The sequence below is a fragment of the Microcaecilia unicolor genome, chromosome 1 (assembly GCF_901765095.1).
Source record: "Microcaecilia unicolor chromosome 1, aMicUni1.1, whole genome shotgun sequence".
Taxonomy (NCBI): Eukaryota; Metazoa; Chordata; class Amphibia; order Gymnophiona; family Siphonopidae; genus Microcaecilia; species Microcaecilia unicolor.
Window position 1 is genome coordinate 461,884,879 of NC_044031.1, and position 17,813 is coordinate 461,902,691.

Here is a 17,813-nt window from a genome sequence, read left to right on the forward strand (position 1 = left end):
TAGAAGTTCGGTTTTGTATAGATCGTGTATAATGTTATTATGTAGTGTTTAAAGATGCATGTTTATGGTATGCTTTCTTGAAAAGATCTGTTTTCAGTAGCCCTCGGAAGATGGTTATGTCTTGCGTTGTTTTTATGGCCTTCGGTAGTGCATTCCATAGTTGCGTGCAGGTGTATGAGAAACTGGTCGCATATGTGGATTTGTAATTTAGCCCTTTACAATTAGGGTAATGGAGATTGAGGAATGTGTGTGATGATCTTTTTGCGTTCCTGATAGGCAGGTCTATAAAATCTGACATGTAGGTCGGGGCTTCTCCGTAGATGATTTTGTGGACCAGGGTGCATACTTTGAACACAATTCGTTCTTTTAGTGGGAGCCAGTGTAGTTTTTCTCTTAGGGGTTTGGCGCTTTCGTATTTCGCTTTTCCAAATATGAGTCTGGCTGCTGTGTTTTGTGCGGTCTGAAGCTTCTTAATGATTTGTTCTTTGCATCCAGCATATATGGCATTGCAGTAGTCTAGATGACTTAGCACCATTGTTTGTACTAGGCTGCGGAATACTTCCCTTGGGAAGAAAGGTTTGATTCTTTTAAGTTTCCACATTGAGTAGAACATTTTCTTTGCTGTATTTTTCGCATGGTCTTCAAGTGTGAGATTTCGGTCAATTGTGACTCCCAATATTTTCAGGCTGTCTGAGACCGGAAGTGTGTAGTTTGGGGTGTTTATGGTATTGGTTTTGTTTGTATTGTATTGTGAGGACAGGATGAGACATTGTGTTTTTTCTGCATTTAGTTTTAGTTGGAATGCGTCCACCCATGAGTTCATTATTTGGAGGCTGTGTGTGATTTCATTTGTGATTTCGGTTATGTCTTGTTTGAACGGGATGTATATCGTGACATCATCTGCATAGATGTATGGATTGAGTTCTTGGTTGGATAGTGATTTGGCTAAAGGTATTATCATTAAGTTAAAAAGGGTTGGTGAGAGCGGTGATCCTTGTGGTACTCCACATTCAGGTTTCCATGGTGTTGACGTTTTTGAGTTTGAAATCACTTGATAAGTTCTTGCTGTTAAGAAGCCTTTAAACCATCTTAGTACACTTCCTCCAATCCCAAAGTAGTCTAGGATGTTCGGGAGTATTTGGTGGCTAACCATGACGAACGCGCTGGACATATCAAATTGTAGGAGTAGCACATTGTTTCCAGTTGCAATTAGTTGTTTAAATTTGGTTATGAGAGTGGTTAGCACTGTTTCAGTACTATAGTTAGATCGAAATCCTGACTGTTATTCATGTACATAAGTACATAAGTAATGCCACACTGGGAAAAGACCAAGGGTCCATCGAGCCCAGCATCCTGTCCACGACAGCGGCCAATCCAGGCCAAGGGCACCTGGCAAGCTTCCCAAACGTACAAACATTCTATACATGTTATTCCTGGAATTTTGGATTTTTCCAAGTCCGTTTAGTAGCGGTTTATAGACTTGTCCTTTAGGAAACCATCCAACCCCTTTTTAAACTCTGCTAAGCTAACCGCCTTCACCACTTTCTCCGGCAACGAATTCCAGAGTTTAATTACACGTTGGGTGAAGAATAATTTTCTCCGATTTGTTTTAAATTTACTACACTGTAGTTTCATCGCATGCCCCCTAGTCCTAGTATTTTTGGAAAGCGTGAACAGACGCTTCACATCCACCTGTTCCACTCCACTCATTATTTTATATACCTCTATCATGTCTCCCCTCAGCCGTCTCTTCTCCAAGCTGAATAGCCCTAGCCTCCTTAGTCTTTCTTCATAGGGAAGTCGTCCCATCCCCGCTATCATTTTAGTCGCCCTTCGCTGCACCTTTTCCAATTCTACTATATCTTTCTTGAGATGCGGCGACCAGAATTGAACACAATACTCAAGGTGTGGTCGCACCATGGAGCGATACAACAGCATTATAACATCCTCACACCTGTTTTCCATACCTTTCCTAATAATACCCAACATTCTATTCGCTTTCTTAGCCGCAGCAGCACACTGAGCAGAAGGTTTCAGTGTGTTATCGACGACGACACCCAGATCCCTTTCTTGGTCCGTAACTCCTAATGTGGAACCTTGCATGACGTAGCTATAATTCGGGTTCTTTTTTCCCACATGCATCACCTTGCACTTGCTCACATTAAACATCATCTGCCATTTAGCCGCCCAGTCTCCCAGTCTTGTAAGGTCCTCTTGTAATTTTTCACAATCCTGTCGCGATTTAATGAATTTGAATAACTTTGTGTCATCAGCAAATTGAATTACCTCGCTAGTTACTCCCATCTCTAAATCATTTATAAATATATTAAAAAGCAGCGGTCCTAGCACGGACCCCTGAGGAACCCCACTAACTACCCTTCTCCATTGTGAATACTGCCCATTTAACCCCACTCTCTGTTTCCTATCCTTCAACCAGTTTTTAATCCACAATAGAACATTTCCTCCTATCCCATGACCCTCCAATTTCCTCTGTAGCCTTTCATGAGGTACCTTGTCAAACGCCTTTTGAAAATCCAGATACACAATATCAACCGACTCCCCTTTGTCCACATGTTTGTTCACTCCTTCAAAGAATTGAAGTAAATTGGTCAGGCAAGATTTCCCCACACAAAAGCCGTGCTGACTTGGTCTCAGTAATCCATGTCCTCGGATGTGCTCTGTAATTTTGTTTTTAATAATAGCCTCTACCATTTTCCCTGGCACCGACGTCAGACTCACCGGTCTATAATTTCCCGGATCTCCCCTGGAGCCTTTTTTAAAAATGGGCATTACATTGGCCACCCTCCAATCTTCCGGTACCACGCTCGATTTTAAGGATAAGTTGCATATCACTAGCAGTAGCTCCACAAGCTCGTTTTTCAGTTCTATCAGTACTCTAGGATGAATACCATCCGGTCCAGGAGATTTGCTACTCTTCAGTTTGCCGAATATTGTGAATTTGTTTAGGTAATTGGTGAGTTGTTTGATTACCATGCTTTCCATAAGTTTTACTATCAGGGGGCTAGATGCTACTGGTCGATAGTTGGTTGTGTCATTTAATTTTTTCTTTAAGTCTTTGGGTATGGGTGTAAGCAATATATTTCCTTTGTCCTTGGGGAAAAGTCCATGTTGAGCATGTAGTTCAGGTGTGACGTAAGGTCTGTTATGAAGCGTTTGGGGGCGAATCTGATTAGGTTACTGGGGCAACTATCCAGTTTGGAGTGGGTTTTGGAGAATTTGTTGAGTGCTTGAGTGATGGTATCTACGGTTAGCAGATCAAAGTCATTCCAGGTTCGGTCTGCTGGGTATTCACCGGGGGTAGGGTCCAGGCAATCCGTAAATTTTTTGTGATCATTGGTATTGAGTGGTAACATGGATCGAAGTTTTATAATTTTCTCATTGAAGTATTTGGCAAGTTGGTCTGCCAATGGGGTGTCTGTACTGGCTGTGGTAACTGGTGTGGTGTCTATTAGTTTATTCACGAGTTGGTAGAGTTTATGTGCATCTTTGTAGTCTAGTCCTATTTTGGTTTTGTAGTATGATCTTTTGGTTTGTCTTATTGTATATTTGTATTTTCTTTGCATTTGTTTCCAAGCTTTGAGTGTGTGTTCATTTTTTGTTTTTTGCCATGCACGTTCAAATCTCCTGACTTGTGTTTTTAGTTTTTTCAGTTCTTCGTTGAACCAAGGTATTGTGCGGTGTCTTCTTGTGGTTCTTATTTGTAGTGGTGCAGTTTCGTCTAGTATGTTCCTGCATCTGTTGTCCCAATTTTATTGATCAAATTGCTCCTCTCCACCAAATTTCCTGTGTTCATGTAGATTTACAGTTGGGGCGGACTGAACATTCGGACAACCGGGCAGTGCCCAAGGCCTCAGATGCTCTGCCCGGATGCCCGCCACCCACTACAGCCCTCCCCGGTCCTAAACTTAAAGGTGTGCTGCTGGTGATCTAATGACCTCTGCAGGAGGGGGGGGGGGGGGAATGTTCTTTCCTGCCTGTTGTACTTCTGCCCAGCACCACTGTACTTTAAAAATGGCGGCCGAAACTCCCTGCGGAAGTCTTGCAAGATTGTCGAGACCCATGAGACTACCGTGGGAAGTCAAGGCCACCATTTTAAAAACATGGCAGCGCCAGCAGGCAGGGGAATAGTGGCAGCACTGTGGGCAGGAAAGAACATCCCCCCCCCCCCCCCCCCACAGACCACTAGACCACCAGGGCCTTTCAGGTAGGACCGGGGCAGTGGGGACGTCAGCTGCAGTGGTAGGGGAGTGTTCGGCAGCAGATGGGTGGGGTCCCAGACCACCCTCAGACTGCCCCTGTTTACAGTACATACTGAAGCTTTAAAGCTCTTCCTGATGAATCACTATAAATAGAATTTAAAATCCATATAAATATTAACCTGGGTGAATTTATTCCTAGTATGTTGATCTCCTCCCTTTGGCCAAAAAATGAGGAGTTATCATTGAGTGAAAGAATATTTCCTCCTATTTGTTTTAAAAGTATTACCATGTAACTTAGTTCACTGTCCCGTAGTCTTTGAACTTTTTAAAAGAGTGGAAAATTGATTCACATTTTAACTGTTGTACACCACTCAGGATATTATAGACCTTTATCACAGAGGCAAAAACTCGTAGTAAACTTTTTTCAGGTACATTAGAGGCAGAAAGCCTGTGAGGGAGTCGGTTGTACTATTAGACCATAAAGAACTAAAAGGGGCATATGGAGAGGACAAGGCCGTAGCAGAGAGACTAAATTAATTTTTGTGTTGGTCTTTACTTAGAAGGTTGTAAGGGAGCTATGCATGACAGAAATTGTGTTTAAAGGTGATGATATGGAGTAATTGAAACAAATCTCGGTGAACCTGGAAGATATAATAAGCAAAATTGACAAGCTAAAGAACATTGTGATAAAATAACCCAACTTAACAGTAGCCCACATTGATAAATTCCCCCATAAAAGGACAATTAACTCAATGGAGGAGGATGAGTAGTATAGTGCCACAAGAATCTGGACTGGGACCAGTGCTTTTTACAGATTCACAAAATTATTCAAAGTTATTAAATTATACGTGGACTGAGAAATTTTAGGAGAACTTTATAAAACCGGAAAACTGGGCATCCAAATGGCAGATTAAATTTTATGTGAACAAGTGTAAAGTGATGAGCAATGGGAAGCATAATCCAATTCATAGTTACACAATGCTAGGTTCCACATTAGGAGTGTCCCAACCAGGAAAAAGATCTAGGTTTCATTGTGAACGGTATCTTGAAATCTTCTGCTCAGTATGTGGTGGCATCCAAAAGAGCAAACAGAATATTAGGAAATATTAGGAACGAATAGAGAATAAAATAAAGAATATTATAATGCCTCTGTATTGCTCCATGGTGTGTCCACATCTTGAGTATTGTGTGCAATTCTGGTCACCATTTCTCAAAAAAGATATAGCAGAATTAAAGAAAGTACAAAAAAGTGTGATCAAAATGATGGAATGACGCGTCTGAGAAAAGGTTAAAGTGGGTAGGGCTCTTCAGCTTGGAAAAGAGAAGGCTGATGGGGGATATTTATTTTATTTCTTTATTTATTTATTACATTTGTATCCCACATTTTCCCACCTATTTGCAGGCTCAATGTGGCTTACATAGTACCGTAATGGCATTCACCAGTTTCGGTATGAACAAATACAAGATGTAATAGTGGTAGAATAAGGTTCATGTATGGTAGATACATTGGGGGAACATTAGAGAGGAAGAAGGAGAGTTGGGGTGTGTCCATGATGATCTTTGGTTTTGTTGTGTTGCAGGTACTTAGGTTCTTATGTTGGGTCGGTGGGATGCAGGATGTGATAAAAACAACATAGCTGGGTTTAAAAAAGGGTTGGACAAACTCTTGGCGGCAAAGTCCACAAATGGTTATTATGGTAAACTCGGGGAAAAGTCACTGCTCATCCCAGGGGGTAGGTAGGATTGAAACTTGCTACTTGTAGGATACTACTAAGTACTTGTTTCATGTCTTGGCCATGGTTAGAAGGAAGATACTGGGCTAGATGGAATTTTGAGTAATGTTCCCATGGTATTGGCATCCATAAACAGAATGTTGTTACATACTCTTCTGTACATCTTGGTTTTATCTTGCTTAAATAATCAAAATGTCCTCTTGGGTGGAATTAAACAAAATTCCTTGAAAAGGCTGCAAACCAATTTAAGTACTATGGTGAGACTTCTACATAGGGCTAACAAATTTGATCATATTACTCCTTTGCGGGCAAAGGACTCCCAATCAGTTTTAGATTTCCCTTTAAAATCCTACTGCTTACACATATGATCTTCCTTTTATCCTTTATACTTATCCAATCATCTTACTGTGGTACGCTCCTCTAGGCCAAGTGTATCACAACATGAAGACCATTGTCACTCACTCCCTGCTTTATGATCTTGTGATGAGGCCTCACTTATCAGGCATTCTTCTTTCTGTTCATTCTGGAATTCTTTTCCCTTAACTTACTGATAGAAACCTGCTATCATAAATTTAAGCAAGGACTACATGCATTCTTTTTATCTAAGGCTTTTGGAGAAACAGTGGGCCCAGAGGTATGATGTGCTCCACAGGCTACTTTTTTCTTCCTCTTCCTCTGTCTTACATTGTGTTCCAATATTGTTAATAAACTGCCTTTATGTTGATACTGTTAGGTAATGGCTTTAATGTCTCTAAAAAAAAAAATGTCTTCTCTTTTTTCTTTCCCTTACTCCCTTGTCTCTTTTCCTTTCATGATTTTAACCCTCTTTGAAGCCTTTTGAAAGGGGCAGTACAGCAAGTGTCTGAATAAACTAAACATAAACTGTTATTGATAGGATTTTGCCTCTTGTTTTATCAATCTGGTTTTTGAAGAATGCCTGAACATTTGTGAAGGCCTCCTGGGAAGGTTTTAAAAACATTATGGGGCAATTCTATATCTGGACACCACCATTTAGGCATTTGGGTAGTGAACCAATTCTATAGCAACAATTATATGTGTAATTACTGTTTTGGTTTTTTTATAACATTTATTTCAATTATTTATAGCCCATGCTATGTTACTATTCTATGCGGGTTACAAAACAAAAATACATAATAAGATTTAACAATACAAGATGCAAGACAAAGACATTAAACCTTACATAATATAACACTTTACAAATTCAAAAGTTGATTGTCCTACCTAAACTCCAAGGCATAATTAAAGAGAACAGCTTTTAAATATTTTCTGAATTGCAGAATTGAAGTCTTCTCTCATAATTCCAAAGGTAACATGTTCCAGAGACATGCACCTTCCACCTGAATCATGTCCAACCTTATCTGTCTAAATGATGGCACATCCAAAATCAACTTTTCTGCAGAGCACAGATTACGAGGGGATTAAGAAATTCTTAATGAGGATGCTCATGCAAGAGATGCTTCGTACGTCTGCATTGGCGTGCCTAAATTTAGTTATGAATGTTTATGCAAGATATATGGCTGCTATAAATGTTAACACCTAAATGTGAAGTTATGTGTGTAACTTACAGTAATTCTGCAAGTTATATGCGTAAATGTCTGTCCAACTTCTGCCCCATATGGGAACAGAAGAACAATGCTCCACACAGCATCACAAGGCACAAAAAATACCCATGCCCCTCCCCTGTTAACACTTCCCTTACAATTATGCGCTAAGCTATTTTAATGCATAATTATAGAATAGCAGTTGAGCACATCATTGCTGTTTACACGCCTTACATCAGTATTCTATACATTTAAGCATACAGCAAGTGCTTATATTTAGGTGTCCTGCTATAAACCTGCTATTTATTTGTTAATCTTTGACAAATACATAGTTTCTATACTGTTCATAATTTTATATGCCAGGGACAGTGTCTTAAATTTGGCCCTATAAGGGAGGCTAGTAGAATTTTCTTGACAGATATGTTGTGATCTTTTAAAATTACTAATAAGCTAACAATCAATCCTCAGAACAGAAAATCATACTCAGGACTTTGCAATCATTTGTTCACTTATTTTATTACTTAACATTTAGAAATAGGCCTATCTAACCAAGGGATCTTGGTGAATCACATAACATATAAGATGTAATACATAAAATAAGCAATGACAAACTGTACAAGTACAATAAAATCAATATAAAAAATTAACACAAACAAAGAGATAGACTTACAATCTTGTTTTCCTTTGAAAAAATAATAAGGACACCAGAGTACCAGAGTTACAATTCCAGATAGGCAGTTGGGTAAAACCAGGGCTGGATCAGACTGTTCTGAATATCTGGACCAGTTAGCAATCCTATATTCACCAACTCTTTCGAATAGCCTTTTATTAATGTCTCCTTTCTTTCCTCTGTATTGGTCATTTGATACCCTCATTGTTAATTCTAAGAGTGATAGAAATGGGATACTAATGTCTGTCTAAAAAAAAATCATACTTTCAAAAAATCATACTAAAAGCCCACTGCCACTCCTTATGATCTTGGGCAATTTGCTTAACTCTCCATTTCCTCAGGTATAAACAGATTGTAAGCTCTCCAGGGACAGCAAAATATACTGTATTTGAATATAACTCAGTTTGAGATATTCCAGCAAAAAAAGGATGAGCTAAATCAAAAATCCCTTATCTCTGCTCTGGGATTTCCTCCACAAAATGTGATGAACTGCCAGCGTTGTGCAGTAGCATCTGTGCTTTTACCCACAATGAGGTAGGTAATTTTGCAAAAGCCCAATAAAAATGGCTTTTGAAAACTGCCCTCCCCATGTCTGTATACATTTATCAGAAGAATCTTCAGATCTGTTCATATGTCTCCTCATCTTTTTTTATCCAGTTTGTACTTGTCGTGATTTTGATTTCTTAAAGCACCTTTACTCTACTAATAAATACAATTCTCTCTTGATTGCAGAGCCTCCTGTTCCAATTGCCCCACCCCAGCTTTCATCAGTCGGAGCAACTTATTTGTGGATACAACTAAATGCAAACTCCATTAATGGGGATGGACCCATCACTCAGAGAGAAGTAGAATACCGCACTGCAAGTGGGAGTTGGTATGATATACAACCTGTAGATTCTACAAGCTACAAAATTGGACATCTCGATCCAGACACAGAGTATGAGATTAGTGTGTTGCTTACAAGACCTGGGGAAGGAGGTACTGGTTCACCTGGCCCAGCTCTTAAAACAAGGACCAAATGTGCGGGTGAGTGCAGAGAGCAAAAATGTTTGTAATGGTCTCATAAACCTTGCTGTACATTCTTAAAGTATTGTATAACATAAAACTATTTAAAAGGGATTAAGGTAAATTACACTTAAATACACAACAGCCTCTACTTCTTAGGAATGGTGATCTTGAAACTAGCTTACAGTGCTGTACAATATTGAATCATATATGATTAATGGTGTGACAATGATTGATATGAAGCACAGTAGAATTTTAAACAGCAAATGTAGCCTGTTCTGAAAAATACGGTAATTTAAAGCTGTTTTGAATCTCTATACCAGCTTTTTTTCATGACTTTGTTCTGTATAAGTCTGTGGGAGTGGAAAAAGGAACTTAGAGCACTTGAGACATTTTTCCCAATTACATTGATCAAACGAGCCTATGAAACAGTAAATTTTGTCGAGTATTTCTGCATAATTTGCCAAGAGCAAAATTTTCACACAGCATTTAGGACTAGATTCTATATATGGCACTAGCAAAATCAGTGCCGAAAATATTTCCACCTAGGCATATTCTGTAAACCGTGCCTAGATAGGCATGGTTTACAGAATACGCCTAGCCGGTTTATAGAATATGCCTAGTGGCTATGCCTGCGCCTAACTGTAAGCACGTCCACTTACGCCAAGTCAAACTCAGTGTAAATCAGTGCCTAAGTTAGGCGCAGAATATTGTATTCTATAAATATGTGTACGCCCACAGTCCGCCCATTCCATGCCTATGGCCACGTCCCTTTTTGGGCAGCGTGCGTTAGAATTCACATGCACCACTTTACAGAATATGCCTAGCAACTTGTGCATGTAAACTCTAATTAATGACAATTCATATCAATAATTGCTTATTAAGGCAATTAGTGCTGATTGACTTGTTAAATAATTAGATTGTATGCTCAAATCCTGTTGTAATATTGCCCCCATACTGCTTATCTTTGTGACTTTAGGAAATTCTGCACCCATAGACCCAAATCCTCATACACAAATTTACACCTGCTCTGGAAAAGATGGAAATATGTATGTGTATTTGTATGAATTATAAAATAAATTGATACATCAGAAAGCCACTCTGCTGCACCCAAGCTACGTCCCTAGGAGTGCCTATGTGTGTGTCATGTAAAAGTAGGTGCTGGCTTTCTGTGTACCTAATTTTTATGCATGTTATATTCATTTGTAATTTTATAAGAAAATTTTCTGTATGTAAAACATGCTTTACAGAGAATGCTTTATACAATTACTCCTCTAATATCTTTTTGCAAGAGAAACAAGCTAGTGTTTAGCGTGTTTTTATAGTGGCTTCATGGAGCATATGAAGATATATTGTGATGTGAGGTGACTGGGCAAATTATCATTTTTATAGCTTACATTGAAATTACTCTGTTTGTCATGTTTTTCTAAAAGAACAAATTAGCAAAAAGCTCACCACCTTATCACATAAGTGTGCTTTTTCCATTTGCTTAGAGATTGAAATAGCATGCTGGGCTGCGTTAGGATTTTATGCCTATCATGTAATATCCCTTCTCCCATCAGCTGTAGTTTGCTTATCAGAATATAAACACAGGTAATGACCACAGCTATTTGGAATACAGATATGGTAACAGAAATGGATAGCTTTGTAGAAGGGAAATGGGAAAATACTGTCTGTTGGTGCCCTAGACACATTCCTCCGGATTCTATATATGGCACCCAAAGTTGCACACCCAACTTTGGGCGCACTTCCAGGATTTGCATGCAAACAAATTGGATAATGAGCTCTAACCCATCAATAATTGGATGCTAAGAACCAATTACTGATGTTAATTGTTAAGATTTTTGTGTGTATCTGGATGCACGCTATTCTATAAGGCACAGTGCCTTATAGAATCTGCTTTTTCTGCAGATTCCCAAAAGGGGGCATGGCCATGGAAGCGTCAGGGGCATTCCGAAAAGTTGCATATGGAACTACAGAATACCGCCTAACTGCACCTAAGCTGGGCGCCAGCATGTACACCAGGTTTTAACAGGCATACGTCCGGCACCAAATTAGACTCAGGATCCATGCTAAGTGCTATTCTATATAAGGCATGCACCCTTTATAGAATAGCACTTAGGGCCCGATTCTATATATGGCGCCTAAAATTAATGCGCATATTACGCCTAAGCATATTCTAAATTCCATGTGTAAATCTACACATGGTATTTACAATACGCTTAGGTGTAATTCATGTGCAGAAACCTACACGCATCCATTTATGCCAACAAAAAGCTGGTGTAAATCCCAGTTCGTAAATTTACATGCACTGGCCCATATTTTATAACATGTGTAGATTTAGGAGCGCCCAAAACATGCCAATTTGCATGCCCCTAAACATGCTCCTTTTTTTCCTGCACACGTTAGAATATAGGCGCAGTATATTACAGAATACGCTTAGGAAAGTGCGCATGTAAATTCTAATTTTTACCAATTAATACTCGTTATTGCTTGTTAAGAGCTGTTAATGCTTAACAACTTGTTAAAACAATTCATCTAAATGCATAGTTATAGAATACACTTAGATTTACGCGCAGAACCGCACATGACTCTAGGCGCGCTATATAGAATCCGGGGGTTAGCGCTGAATTTGTTTGGTGCCTACATTTTGACACCAGTTATTAATTCCATCCATTGTAATAATTTGTTTTCCTGAAATAAAGATATGTTTTATTCCCAAATATGAAATGATAGGTAGTTTAGAGGAGGGAACGGAGGTATAAGAAATATAGGGCCTCTGTGAGTTGAGAAATGTAGATTACTCATCCAGTCACTTCTTCTAGCCAGATTTGATTACTGCAATTTGGTTCTTATTGGTTGTTCCTCAAAATTAATTGACCGAATGCAAGTCACATAGAATATGGCAGCCAGGTTGATTTTTAATCTACCATGATTTGCTTCAGTAAGAAAATATTATTTACAATTACATTGGTTACCAATTAAGGAACATATTTATTTTAAGGTATGCATAATGGCATTTAAGAGTTTATTTCATAATGCTTCTCCCTATATGGCAAACGTAGTGACCCTGTTACACAAATCTAATACACATAGAGGGGCATTTTCAAAAGACACGTCTAAATCAGAATTTGGATGTTTTACAAAGACATCCAAATTCCAAACAGGAAAAAAGGTCATTTTCGAAAAAGATGGAAGTCTGTCTTTTGTGTTTGAAAATACTATGGACATCCTGTGATTTGGACGTCCTTTTTTTTGGTCCATTTTTGAACAAAAGACGACCAAATGCAAGACATCCAAAACAGAGGAGGAGTGGCTTAATGGTTAGTGCAGCAAGCTTTGATCCTGGCAACATGGGTTAGTTCCCACTGCTGTTCCTTGTGACTTTGGACAAGTCAAATACAAAAGGGGCATTTTTGGACATGACATCTATGTTTGAATTTGGACGTTTTTTGTAAAACATCCAAAATCACGCCCCTCTTGAGATTTGGATGTCCTTCTGACGGACTTCAGAGAAAGACATCCAAAAGAGTTTTTGATAATACTGATTTGGAAGTTTCTATGAGATAAACGTCCAAATGCTGACTTACGTCACTTTTTGGACGTCTATCTCTTTTGAAAATGAGCCTGATAATCAGTTTTTGCTGCAGTTTCCAACTGCTAATGGCCTAAAATCAGCTAGACACTTTTTCATTATCATTTTACTATCAAATGGCTTCTATATGGAAGCCTTTACCTTTGACTTTACGGTGTTGTCATCATTATTTGACATTTAGGAAAATTTTGAAAATTTTTTTATTCCCTCAAAGAGGATCTTAGACTTATTGTATTGGTAGAAAATATTTATGTTAGGAAAACTTGGTTTGTTATGTTAATCCCACATATAACTAGATCTGGTTTCTTTGTACTTAGTAATCCACCTTGAATTGAGTATGTGTTTGATGGGCTATAAGACAAGTTGAATAATAATAATAATAATAGTATATGTGTGTATATTCCAATGTAATGCCTACACACTAGATGCATATCTGTAATAGTGCATAGTTTGCAGGGAACAGTGACTAGGCAGAGCTTGGGTGGGGCACACATTTGCATGCATAACTTAAAGAATATTGAGGCCGATATTTAAAGCGATTTAAATGGGGATGAGCCTATCCTGCCCACTTAAATAGCTTCCCGCCACCTAACTGGGGATATTCAGCTGCACTTAACCAGACAGTGCCACTGAATTTCCCCAGATACCGCTCAAACAAAAAGTGGGCAGGTCAGGGGCGGCACTAGAGGCGGCACTATGCGGGTGCCAACAATATTCAGTGCCTTTGCATGCATTGCTAAGCGGCTTCATTTAGGACAGCCCAAGAGCTGTGCTAAATAAGAACGCTTAGATTTGCTGGTGCCGGCAGTGAATATTGGGCCAGCACCTTTTTTTTTCTTGAAGAAAAAAAAGCCCCGATCCTCTTCAAGTCCCCCCATCAATGTGCTCTCCAGGCCCCATCAAGACACCCCCACCCTGCAAGACCCCTGCACCCCCAACTGTGAAGGTAAGCCCCCAGGCATACCTATATCTTTGGTGGTCCATCGGGGTGGTCGGGGGCAGGAGCGCAAGTACCTCGCTCCTGTCCCTTGTGGCGCCTCTGTAAAATATCTGCCTCTACTTGGAGTCATTCTGCTAATTGTTGATCACTGAAACTGTAGACCTTTAGGTCATTTACAAACAGTAAGTGTGATGTAACCTCTTGATTGTTGTCATCTTTAGAAGTAAGGATAAAACCAAAGCTCAGAGTTAATAATATTACTCATTGAATTCAGGGAGGTGCTTATTAAGGTTCAATAAAACGGCCTCATATGGCAGTTTAACCCCTAGCAGTAGTACCATGGGACTTCTATTTGGGGTCATTGGTGCCATTTCGAACCCAGCACCACCAAGTAGCAGGAGTGACAAGGGATCACTCATGCTCTGGCCCACTAGACAGCAAGGATTAATGGTAGGCCCTGGATGGGGGCCTAGAGGAGAGTGGGAAATTCTTTGGATAATTGAGGGGGTCATCAGGAGGGGAAAGTATTTGTTGCAGGGGGGGTGTGATTGGGGAGCATGGAGGAGGAGGCAAAGTCTCCTTTTGCTGGAGATATTTTTCCAGGAATAATGCTGTTTGCGATGTTCAACTGCAAGCTGCAGTATTGGAGTTACATAGTAATAAGATTTTTTTTTGGTGCATTTCATTACTGTGTATTCCAGGGTAAATTATTTTAATGTACATTACAGTAACATAACACATGTTACTGCCCTTTGATATGCATAAAGGTGCAAATAATGTGCATTAGGGCCATAATTCACATTAATAACTACCTTCCTTTCAGATAAAAGTAGTGACAAGGAATCTCCCTGAAATATGCCTTGTTGGATTTTGATATTAGGAATGACAAACTGTCCATCTGCATATTGAATAGTTTATATAGCATGTATGTACGTACACAAGTTATGCGTCTATAATGGTTTGGAACAGTACTTCGACTTGTAAGTTGATGTTGAGAGGGTGATATGAGTGCATGAGATGGTATATGTGGTATTAATCAAGAGAGAGATAAGGGCAGGCCACAGTAATAAATCTTATGTACTAGAGTCAAAATCTTTGAAAGTGAACAATTGGGAGCCAATAAGCCTCCCTAAGTAGGGAAGTCACATGGTCATATTTCCTAGATCCGGTAAGTAGTTTAATAGTAGTATTTTGCAAAGAGCTCAACTGTTTAATGTCTGTTATTTGATAGCTATAAAAGAGCATTACAATAATATAAGGAATTAATGACCAAATCATGGATCAAAGTTTGCAGAGCAATACGATCAAGTAATGGTCAGATAGAATGAAGCAGAAACAGTTTGAAAAGATATTTCTGAACAACTTTGGAAATGTGAACAGTAAGAGTCAAACTTGAATCAATGGCTACACCTAAGATCTTTATCGAATGTACAACAGGAAGGGAAGTTCAAGCTATGTGTATAGCAAGGGAATTAAATGCTTGGCTGTGTCTTTGAAAGAAGAGTGCACTGGATTTGTCAGGGTTTAGCTTCAATTTACTGGGCACAAACCAATCTGAAATGGTCTGAATTTTCTCATTGAAAATTTGAATTGCATGAGAGTCATTGACTTCTAAACAAGAGACGATTTGTATGTCATCAGCATATACAAATGGTGTCAATTCCAAGGACTGAATCAAAGTGAGAAGTTGAGATAAGAATATCTACTATAATAAAACTCACCCTCAACGTTCTGAAGACAACGTTCTGAAGTCACTCAGTCACTCCCTGAAGGGTTCATGGATTCATGGTGGTGAAGCCACAACACTGACCATGTCTCTCTGCCCTGCCGTCGCATGACGGACCAATCAGAAAAAACACCCTCAACATTCTGAAACACAAAGGACCATCACAACACCGTTCCCAGGCAACACTAGGCAACGTAAGACGGACCAATCAGAGGAAACTACGTGACAATAAGGGAGGAGCATTCCTCAGTAGAATGGCTCATTATCTGTGCAGCACGGAGAGCACAGAATCACCGTTGGAACGAGAGAAGAATATTCCTGCTGTGGGTATGTGCAAAAATAGACCGGGGGGGGGGGGGGAGGGATTTTTAAATGCGTAATGCCAGTACTGAAGAGTGCCAGAGGGCCCATAGCAAAGACTATATTTGGGATCGCTTGACATGGAGTCAGAGGAGCCAGAAAACAACGTGCCCATCACCATCTGGGACGTGGGCGAGCAGGACAAGCTGCGGCCCAGCTGGAAGGATTACCCGCGACCCAGCCAGCAGCAAACAGCGACCAAGGAAGGGGGAGGAGTATTTCCCTACTCCTTCCCTGCCTAGGAATCGCTGGAGACTGGCTGCCAAACTAACGAAACAACCGCACACCGACGCACCACCTCCATCATTCAAAAGGCATCCACTCTTTCTTCAACAGAAATGCAAACTAATAATACAAAACAAATAATACCCGTTTTCTCACGCAGCTACAGGTAACTCCCCACCCCCTTCCTCTTCCCCTTTTGCCAAAGCGGCCGTGCCCAACCATCCCCAGCCTCAGGCAAGCCGTCTCCCACCTCGGGGATTCCCCGAGCACCCAGAAAAAGACGGCGCAGCTTCCCGCAGCGCATGTTCCAGCATTCCCCTGCAGCCGGCCTGAAATGGATACCGGATCACCACTCGATGGCCCGAGACCGTGCTCCTCTCCCTTCTGCCAACTTAAAACAACCATCCCCATCCTCAGGCAAGCCATCTCCCACCTCCAGGATGCCCAGAACCCCAGCCCAACAGAAAAAGACGGCGCTGCTTCCCACAGCACATTTCTCTTCCAGTGTTCCCCTACAGCAGCCCTGAAATGGCCAAAAAATACCGACAGACCAAGAATGTGCTCTTCTACCTTCCACCCATCTAAAACAACACTGCTTCCTCAGCACAACACAAAAAAAAAAATAACCTGAAAAAACAATCCACCACTCAGCAAAGGCTGACCCCCCTACAACCACATTTACATTTCACCAACCGAAAGACCCCCTCCACAAACCTCCTTGACAGACAAAACCACACACACACAATACAACAGACACACACCCTCAAAGCCACACACCAATCCATCCCACTTTGCCAGCATAGCAAAGCACATCCCCCAACCCCCCAAGCAAAAAACAAAACAAAAAAAAAGACACACATCAACAACCTGCACACACACCCCACCCTCACACACACACTCACACACACACACACACACAAAATAACTCTGTGACACATACACACACACACATAAAAAAACCCACATGCTAGCGCCCGTTTCATTGGTTTCGGAAACGGGCCTTTTTTACTAGTCTACTATAATAAAACTCACTCTCAACGTTCTGAAGACACTGACATCACTGCAGCCACTCAGACACCGGTTCGTAAGTTCATGGTGGTGAAGCCACAACACTCACCATGTCTCCATGCCCCGCCCTCGCGTCAGACGTGATGACGTCGAGGGCGGAACAATTACAAAATGATGAAAATGAACGAACGGGGAGGAGTAGGGAAACATGCGGAGTGTGTTTCCCTACTCCTCCCCTTCCAACGAATTGCTGCAGACTGCCTAACAAACAAAAGCGGCCGAGGACGTGCCAAACCGAAGCCGTCTCTCTCTGCCCATGTCTCCTAGCCCCGCGCTCACGTCAAACGTTATGATGTCGAGGGCGGAGACATGGCCAGAGATAGATGGCTCCAACCGACGAACCCCACAGTGACCACCGACTAAAAACGTGCCAGCTACCCTCCAACCACCCCTCCACAAATGGCCCTGCCACAATCGCCGTCATCGTTCGACAAAGTGGTGAGTTACAGGGGAGTGGGAGAGGAAAGGGAGGACGGCCTCGAACTCGGAGGGGACAAAAGGAGGGTGTGGGACTCAGAGGACAGAGAGGGAGACAGCAACGGAGGGAGGGGGGAACCCTTGCTAGCGCCCATTTCATTTCAGGCAGAAACGGGCCTTTTTTGCTTGTATTGAATAATGTTGAGGCCAAAATATTTCCCTGCGGTATTCCACAGGTGAGTGAGAATGATTGAGAAAGGTGTAGGGTTCAAAAGAAAAGGGGTGAAAATGC

At 40.8% G+C, this 17,813-nt stretch overlaps 1 protein-coding gene across 12 annotated transcripts in view; it reads left to right on the forward strand.

Moving 5' to 3' along the window:
* The window catches only part of PTPRM (protein tyrosine phosphatase receptor type M), a 1,370,833-nt gene that overhangs the window by 573,725 nt on the left and 779,295 nt on the right, over positions 1–17,813 (forward strand). For all 12 annotated transcript variants that reach the window (XM_030213239.1, XM_030213256.1, XM_030213265.1 and 9 more), the window contains exon 7: positions 8,918–9,211. In XM_030213239.1, coding sequence (XP_030069099.1) covers positions 8,918–9,211 — 294 coding nt within the window. The remainder of the gene's footprint in view (positions 1–8,917; positions 9,212–17,813) is intronic.